The sequence below is a fragment of the Ammodytes marinus genome (genome assembly GCF_949987685.1).
Source record: "Ammodytes marinus genome assembly, chromosome: 14".
In the NCBI taxonomy this organism is placed as follows: Eukaryota; Metazoa; Chordata; class Actinopteri; order Uranoscopiformes; family Ammodytidae; genus Ammodytes; species Ammodytes marinus.
This window is the reverse complement of record NC_137218.1, coordinates 6,120,886-6,130,509: the sequence shown is the minus strand read 5'-3', so window position 1 is coordinate 6,130,509 and position 9,624 is coordinate 6,120,886. Positions and strand designations below refer to the sequence as shown.

General features: G+C 38.8%; 1 protein-coding gene across 1 annotated transcript in view; it reads left to right on the top strand.

Moving 5' to 3' along the window:
• Positions 1–9,624, top strand: part of rad51d (RAD51 paralog D) — an 18,778-nt gene that overhangs the window by 1,428 nt on the left and 7,726 nt on the right. Inside the window, exons 3-6 of the mRNA XM_080040727.1 lie at positions 3,021–3,139; positions 8,142–8,223; positions 8,768–8,902; positions 8,989–9,084. Of these exons, the coding sequence (XP_079896853.1) occupies positions 3,021–3,139; positions 8,142–8,223; positions 8,768–8,902; positions 8,989–9,084 (432 nt within the window). The remainder of the gene's footprint in view (positions 1–3,020; positions 3,140–8,141; positions 8,224–8,767; positions 8,903–8,988; positions 9,085–9,624) is intronic.

Sequence of the window (9,624 nt, the reverse complement as noted above, 5' to 3'; positions counted from 1 at the left end):
AACTCAGACCTTTATGGGAAGATTACAGGAATTAGATCAAAAATACAGTTTTCAATCTGACGTTTTTCCGAGGTGTAAGAGCAAAAAGACAGAAGCCGGGCCCTTCCAGATGAATATGTATTAGGTAATGGTTGTGTGGGTGGGACACAGGGCTTGGATGTCAACGCCAACCTGTTATTTTGTTGTTGTTTTTCTTCCACCCAGGAAATCAGAAAGAGCTTTTCGGTCTGTAAAGCATACTCTGAGGTCAGAATGTCTGAATATGCAGTTTGGCATTTTTTGTCAGTATTTATTTTACCACAACACTGTTACTGTTATGCATCTACATTATATACGCCCTTGGTGATCGTTAGCCGTTGTTGATTCTACTGCTAAGAAAAAACCTGGACGCACAGCAGAAAGTATAAAATCCACGCGCGATCACCGAAGACTTACCTCATGTAGATGCACAGACAGTGTTTTTGCAATTCCCTCAGAATTCCTCATGGGGGCAGATGTTACGCACTATAGCTTTAAGCATCAAATACGCTTAAAACTACATTCGAGTATATTCACTTCAGAGACTGTTCCATAGACAATGACATTTATTTATTAAAAACACATTTAATGGGGTGTTTTTGGCATTGAAAAGCAGTAGACGTTAACTGATCAGTCATCCATACTGTGTTCTTCTCTTGTTATTGTAGAAAGAAGGAACGTTTGTCTATTGGCCTCAGGCGGTTATGCTCTTGTGCCACCTCCAGCGAGCTTCCTTGGGATTCTTTCTTCTTCCCCTTGAGTGTTGAAATGGAGAGAAAAATGTCCCTATGTATCCAAAACATACCCTGCGATCGAATACCCATTCTTCCATGCAATTTTAGTATGGCAGAAAAAAAGTTTTAAGATTGTCACAATATATATGATGTCAAATGCAGTTTGCCATAAACATACTTGGATGTCCTACTACATCCGGTTAGATTTTATAACCAGCAGCATGATTTATGGCTGTTCTGACCCACAATCCTTTGCAGCGGAAATAATATGACATCAGCTGAGCGGCTGAGAGAGAACAACCAGATATGTGATAGATATAGATACTGTAGATAAATAAGCAAGAGGGTCAAGTTCAATGCACAGTTATGACAAAATAGAAATAGTGTGTCCCAATTGTATGCATGCATACTGCATGCAAAATACATACTTTGCAGTGGACAGCAGCAGTTTGTATTATAGTCAAAAGAAGTATGCGATTTGGAATGCATGGACAGTTTTTTCAGAAGTGTTTGATTAGCAACATTAAAATGCAAAGAGCATCATTTATAGTTGAAAGTGAGTTTGTGGGCAGTGCATAACTAGCTATGAGAGGGATTTAGTCTGATTGCATTGGGACTTAATGTGATAGCTCATAGTGCGTGACTTGGCGACTATTGACTCTCAGGTTGACAGGCTGAATGCTAGACGCTGCGTTGGTTCCTGGCAGCCTCGCCCCACTTTGTGTTTGAATAAAAACACAGAGGTTTGGAGTGCATTCAGGACTCTAAGGACAAACATTGTGCCAACTTAACTATCTACACACTCACTCACTCACTCACTCACTCACTCACTCACTCACTCACTCACTCACACACACACACACACACACCAATATGTCACTCTGATAGCTACTGTGACGCACAAGTAGGGCTGTGTAAACAATTGAAAGTGAATCGCAATTACAATTTCACCTTCAATTATTATGAAAATAAGATATTCCACTCAAGCAATTGAGCCGGATCATTTTTTTTGTTACAGTTGAACTATGTTCAAATTCAATTAATCCACTGTTTGAATTAGAACTTTCCCCCAAAATATTTATATAAAAGATACTAAATGCATTATGTTTCCAAAGTAATCTTATTTTGCTAATCAATGGTCATCTAAATATTAATCTAAATAATCATCTTTACCATAATGGAGCAGCCCTATATCCACAAGTGTGTCAAGTGCCCTTTTAAGATGATTGGAAGGGCTGGCAGAATACATTATGCTCTCAATGCAGGATGACTCATCAGAAATATTTTATCCACATAAGAAAGAGAGAGGGATTTACTTCTGTCTATCTTAAAGTTGCAAGTGCATGTGTAAAACGTGTTCTTCAAAGGGCTCCGGTATCAGCATCAGTATGCAAGCCCATTGATTTCCCCGTGAACATCCAAACAGGTATCGACTTCTGTTCCTCTGTGCCATCACTGTGTGGGATCTACAGCTTAAGGTGGGCTTAGGCGCTTTGTACCGACCGTCCATATAAATAAAATGGCAAGAAGTAGGTGATTTGGGGTGGAAGTTTGTATGCAAGTGCTAAAGTGAAGTTCTAATGAGATGGATGGATAGATAGATAGATAGATATATAGATAGATAGATAGCAAAAAAGACAGAGTTGATAAAGAAATGTGCATTTACCACATCTACTAAGTAAAGAAGTAATAAAATAATGATTGATAAGAATTAAAGGTCAATCAAAGTCTCAACTGTGACGGCACTTATTTGGCAATTGCAATGTCAAGATAAACAATATATAGAAATTAACTTAAAGTATTGCCATCTCAACACATTACCAAAACACAAAACATTAATACCCCCCCCATTTCAACTCAAATGTTATTATATTTTCAAAGTACCGAGCAGAATTGAAGCATAAACTACACTACGTTCTCTATGAGCTTGGATGCTCTGATATGAGATTCAACCTCACTAGTGTATGTGTGTTGTTGTTTTTTTACACTTTTGCCAGTGACCTGCTGTTGCTATTTTAAAAACAGTCATATGAGCAGTCATAATAAGAGCAGCAGACAGTGTTACCACAATTATATTATTTAAAAAATCCCCCATACTCACAAGCCAAACTTTTACCCTGTGCCTTTTTAGGATTGTTAATTGCTCAATTGGGCAGAAAACAAACCAATCTGGCAACGCTGGTCATAGTAGATGATTACATGTGTTGTGGGCTGAACCGTCATTACAGTTGACATGAGCCTGATGGTGTAAAACGTTGTATTTTTCAGGCTCTGTTTGCCATCCGTCGAGTGCTGTTGGCCCAGCACACAGCATTCCCCGTGTCAGGAGCTGATCTGTATGAAGAACTATTGAGCTCCACAGCCATCCTCTCCACTGGAAACCCCAGGTAAGAGTCTAGTGTGCACATTCAGTAGAGCACACAGCTTTGTCTGTGGGGCAATGGCGGGGTTTAAGCATGGGCTCGGTGCCACCAGAGCTAAAAGGAAGGTTCACCTAGAAAAAAAAATAATCTAATGTGTTTTACTATAAGGAATACATATTGAGTTAAAAGGCATTTCCCCAGTGTTTAGTTTATAGGCAAAAGGGATTTTATGATGATATTTTTTTGTAAGCCTATAGTGGCTTCTTTATCAGCCCCCAATAATGTGAGATCAGATTTAAAGGTTGAGTCAGCAATTCTGGAGACCGCCTGTTGTCAAAATCAGTGAATATCTCCTCACGATCTGCTACCTGTCTGTACTGTGTGTGCGCTGAAAAAACATCCATTGTTAATTCACAGCCTAGGCTCTGTAAATGGGCATGTTGCTAGCTACTGTAGGCCCCCCTTTGTTTACATCCCCTTGGTTTACATACCCCAAGCGTTCTCCAGAATTGCTGACTCCATTATTATTTTGAGTGTTTTTTAAAGGACATAATGATTGATGGTTCAAAAAAATTGACATGCCACACAAAATTATTAAGTGCTAAATCTCCCATTTTTAGAGCAAGTGAGGAATTTAAATAATTTATTCTAGTTGTATTGTATTTTCTTATAAAATTAGATATTATATGTTATAATGTTTGCTCTATCTTAGCATAAAAGCACTGAATGTCACAATCGATCCCATGTAAAATCAATATTCTTGTACATAACCAAAGATGTTTTGGAACCAGATTTTTCTGCATCGATCCATTTTATCAAACTAAAATCTTTTCAGTATCGCTGAAATCGAATTTGCATCGACATGGCTCTGTAGAATATGCATTTGCAGTATGGTAGCTGTCTTTATAAATACAGCAGAGCATTGGAGTGTTTTAGAAATGGCCTGTGTGCTAAATTTTCGAAGCTAAATCCGACGTTTTTGCTTGCTGTTCCATTTGGCTCCTGAACATAGGCTAAAGTGGCTTCTGATATATCTGCTGCATTAACCTGGCCTCTAGCTAGACCACTTTCCACAAAAAAAAAGAGAAACACTACTGACAATTCCTCTTAAAGCTATAACTTTGCGTAACTTCTGTCAACGTCATGAGGAAGTCTTAGTAATTACAACACTGTCGGCACATCTACATGAGGTAAGCCTTCGGTGATCACACATGGATTTTATTGCTTGTGCTGTAAGTCCAGCTTGCTTCTTAACAGTAGAATCAACAACTGAATCATTTATTGGGCTCTTCTTGGATTTTTTTGAGCTCCTGCGACAGTGTCAGGGGGTCATACTGAGAATTACAGAGAGAGTTTTGTGAAACTGATCAATAAACTATAAACTTTGTGTCAACTCGTTTGGCGTTGGCTTGAATTTAACCAACACTCCCATTTAATATAAAAAAGTTACACACTATAGCTTTAAACATTTACACTGTACATCTGATGTAATCTAAATGCAATAACTTGAAAGAACCTGAACGATTCCCTCTGCTAACAGCATGGCATTGTATAACAGAAGTACTTACAATTAACCTGCAAACCGCATTCCCAAGGTTTTGCATAGAAACACGTACTGGCACCACAAGACTCACTCATTTATATGCAGTCAGCATTGGAGCACAAGGCTTTAGCACATTTATATATATATTCCATTTTAAGAAGGGAAATGTAGTTTAGACTGCTCTGGACACATGTGTGAAACTGACCAGCTTGGCATAATTTATAAGACGGTACATTTCCTACGGTCAAATTCACTGTTTCACCATAATTAATGACCACAGGTGCTTTTTTTTTAAACTCTCCTTAGCTCTTTTTAAGTGGTTTTCATGAATTAGTTAGAGCCTTGGATCAGTGATATGAAACTGAATCAGCCTTGGATGTTGAGACAGTGGGATGTGTGTATCTAGGCTGCGCTCTACTGGTGAAGAGGGGAACTGATGAATTGTGGTATTTCGCTGGCAATAGCCTCACAGTTTTTGCAATTTAACATACAACACATGAAACAACACTCCTATTTGCACGTTTAGTAGGTTCTCCCAGCTAAAACTAATGTTGTCCTAAACCATACCTTCTGGAGACTTACAGAGACTGGGCTGTGAAGTACACCCAGATTTGTTTTCAGCGCACACACAGACATTCACTGATTTTGACAACAAGCATTCTCCAGAATCGCTGACTCCACCTTTAGAGGGTGAAGCTTTCAGTTTTTGTTGAAGCCGTTGGAAAAGGTGTTGATTCAATGTCATGTTTTCAGTTTCAGTCAACCAGTCGTCACATAAACAAAAACCAAAGCAGTGACACCACTACCAATAAAACATTCTTTGCTTCTTGGGATTTTTCAGTGTCGGGGGGGCGACACCAGTTCGTAAACGCTGCCATACTGAGAAATGTACGCACTATAGTTTTCACCAAGGACTACATACAGTATCGCGACCCCACTGACGAGTACATCTCATGGGGAAAATCTTTTTGAATTTATTTTCAAGGACAACCACTTTGATGGTTCTGATGCCCCTCACAAGAACGCAACCCCAAGCTTTCATCAACAGTGCAAAGCCTTCTCTGCACCATTGTCAAAGAGAAGGGAGGGTGAATAATGCCAAGTATGTCCGTCCCTACCGATTCTCCACTTCACAATCAGCGCTGAGCCGCTATCAAGCCCACACAGGCTTCCAGGGACGCTTAACCTTCAAGCTAAAGGACTTCTGCTATGTAGATTTAACTGCCGAGGCTGTCACATCTATCATCACACGAGCACGGGCAAAAGATGATGAGATTCCACAGACTGCACAGACAGATCATTGGCCGGAACGTCAACATAGACAAATCAAAAACCGTACCATACTAAAAAGAAACACTGTCAACAGAAGTAGGGCTATGTATTTTATTGTGATTTGTGAATGACTTGTTGTTCAGCAGTTGAGCTTTTGGTGCTTCAGGCAACGGACATATTCAGGTCAGCACTAAGAAAAAGTAGAGACACACATGCTCCAACTAAAACCAGTACACACACCACTTCAACCAATCAAAACAAAAATAAACAGTTTTTTCTCTCCAAGTAGAATCTTGCTATGGAGATATTTTATTTTTATTTTTTAAATAATTTAATGTATATACAGTATAATATATGTATATATTTATTTTTTCCCCCAAAAAAAATCAAAGTCGTTTACATTACAACAACCAGTGAGCAATCAACATTTTTTTATTATATTTTAAAGTATTATTTTAAGAGCAACGAATATTCTGCCCAGTGGTACATTTTAAGATAAAATAAACATTAAAAACAATTATTATTATTATAACAGTAACAAATATGAGGGATTACAGAAGTGGGATGTCATAATACAATCACATGATGAATCTTAAATTGATCAGCCAGGTTACAGTTTAAGGCCTACTTGGTGCGGACATTAAAAAGGTGGTAGCGGCGCATCCCTAGTTCAATCCTAGTTTTCTATCAAAATGCTTCTTTGGGGATATAGTTTTTTCTTTGCACAGAATTGGACCTTTCTATATATATATATATTATTTTTTTGTGCAAAAAACAAAGTCAAAAACGTGCTTCAACTGCCAGGCACGTAGCTTTGTTCTTGCAAAAAGTGATGGAACTTTCACGTCCGGAACCCTGTTCACCTGAAATTACACCTCTCGCTTCTCAGTTATTTTGTGGAAAGTGTAAAACCAAGTCAACCTGTCCACAAGTCAAGCCAAAAAATAATGCAGCCTCTGAAAAGGCGTATAGTCCAAACACTTTCAAAACATTGCGAGGAAAATCTTATCATGCATTTACATTGGATATTGGACAGAATACTTTACTTCTGTAGTAAGCAAGGCCATATTTATAATATGCATAATATAGATATATGTTCAAAATGCCAAAACTATCTTTATTCTCAGGAATCCACCAAGTGAAAAAGAGTCTGTTCTTCAAATCTTCCCTGAGCTCCACCTACACGCACACACACAGACAGACACACGCACACACACACACACACGCACACACACACACACAAACAGTCGTTTGTACATGACCTCTTCCACCTACAGTGTGTCCGCACTTTTTATGTGTTCCCACTTCAGGAATCCTTAGCAATAAATCATCAGGTTTCATTAAAATCAGCCGGTACATCATTTCCTACTGAGCGGAGTGAACAGATGCTGGACTGATGTGTGGACGAGGTTAGAAGAAGGGCCATGGTTAAAGGTTCACAATCTAATGTAGAAGCCAATAACAGTTCTGAGTTGATCTTAACCTTATTTTACCAATCTGAGGTTATTTCGTGTACAATAGTTTGGCCAAGAAAGCTTCAAATGGGTGTCAAGTTTGTTTACTGCCTTACCAGCCTTCACAGCTGTCCACAACATAAATCTGTAAAGCTGTATCCAACATAAGGGCTGAAGAACTGCGATTTTTTTTTTTTTGCTTTTAATTACTGACTTTTAATCAGTGTTTACAACCAAGGCCGTAACTATGGTCTCGACCTTGGGGGCCAAAATTGTCCCTGTACCTTATGTTGTTCACTTGATTACGGCTGTTAATGCATAGAACAACTTTATACTGTTAATTTAACAATGTATTTTTCCCTACTTTAGTCTTTGTTTTGGAATTAGAAATGCATTCAAATTGGCACCATAGATCTTTCAGTTTGACGAAGCCATTAGCGTTTTATCTACCGAACCATCGCAACCCACACACCAAAGCCACACAAAGATTAATGAGAAGCCAACTGTTTTTGATAGATGAAATGTGAAAGAGGCCGCCAGTGGCTGAGCTTAATAAGACCAAATGAAACAGCATGTGAAATTAGGAATCAGACAAACACATTTAGTTGGAAATCTACTGCGAGCTCTGTTTGGGTTTTGTTTTGTTTACCCAACGACTGCAGTGTTTGTCGGCTCAACGGATGAACTTGGACTAAATGCTTTATTACATTGGCTTGGCAGTTGTGAGTAATGAATTGTACCTTGTTTTTTTTTGCAGCTTAGATAAACTGCTGGATTGGGGCTTGTATACGGGGGAGATAACGGAGCTGTCAGGAGGCCCGGGAAGTGGCAAATCTCAGGTAAACATTTCCTAGTACCTTCCCCTCTCCATCACTGATCATTTTCACTCTAAGAAATTCTCTCCTTTTTCGAATCAACCTCTTCTAGAATTTAGAAATTGCGCCATAGCTGAAATTACATTTTTTATAGTTATCTATTAAAGCTATTGTGCGAAACTTCTGTCACCCCCATGAATTCTGAGTAATAACAACAACACTGACGGTGTTTCACCTGATGTAAATCTTTGGTGGTCGCACATGGATTTTATGCCTTCTGTAGTACGTCCAGATTTTTTCTTAGCAGTAGAATCAACAACTGAAACATTTTGTGGGCGCTTCTTGGGATTTTTCTGCGCTCCTGCGCCAGTGTCGGGGGGTGACACCAGTTTGTAAACGCTGCCATACTGAGAAATACAGAGACAGTTTTGTGGAGCCGATAGGCTTAATCAACCTTGCGTGAACTAATTTGTCAATGGCTTAAATGGAACCAACCAACATTCATTCATATGAAAAAGTTACACACTATAGCGTGAACTTTTCCCTGCACATTTGCCATGTCTTGCAGGTGTGTTTTGGTGTGGCCGTGCACATCTCTCACCAACTTAAACAGAGTGTAATATACATCGATACGACGGGCGGACTGACTGCCAGCCGCTTGCTTCAAATGCTGCAAACTGAAACTAGTGACAGAGAAGAGCAGGTGAGTGTGTGTTGACAGGAATCGAGTTTATTTTCTTTTAAATAACATGGTGTTTTAATATGAAACAAGAAACTGTTATTTCACAGATGGAAGCTCTTCAGAGGATCCACGTCTTTCGTATGTTTGACATCTTGTCTTTACTCGACTGTCTGAACGGCCTGCGCAGTGGAGGGCTTCAACAGGTTTGTTTGCGGCTCTTATTAAAATATACTAACAATCCTGCTTCTTTTGTGTCCTTTAAAGTGCATCTTAAAAAAAAATAACAATATCATGAAAAAGTCCATTCAAAAAGTACTTTCAAATATTCATAAAAAAAAATTTTTATGATGAGTACGGCTTCCAGCTCATGGAATAAAAAAATCCAGTGTCTCAAAATATTCGAATAGTATATAAAACGTGAACTTGAAATGTCAACACAGTTAAAAGTATGTTTATTCTAGATTCACTTCACTTTATGTGTAATGAATCTAGAACAGCGGTTTTCAAACTGTGGGGCGCGCCCCCCAAGGGCGCGGGGTTATGGCAGGGGGGGGCGCGGATGAATATGTAAAAAAAAAAAAAAAAAATTTTTTTTTAGTTTTTCTTTTTTATACTAAGATCATGGCATAGCTGGACACAAGTTCTTCTGCTTCGTTCCCCTCACTGCATTTAAATGCATTCAGTAAATTACAGAGAAATAGGTCTCGTTAAAGAAAAAGAGCACCAAGCCCAACCCAGAGGAC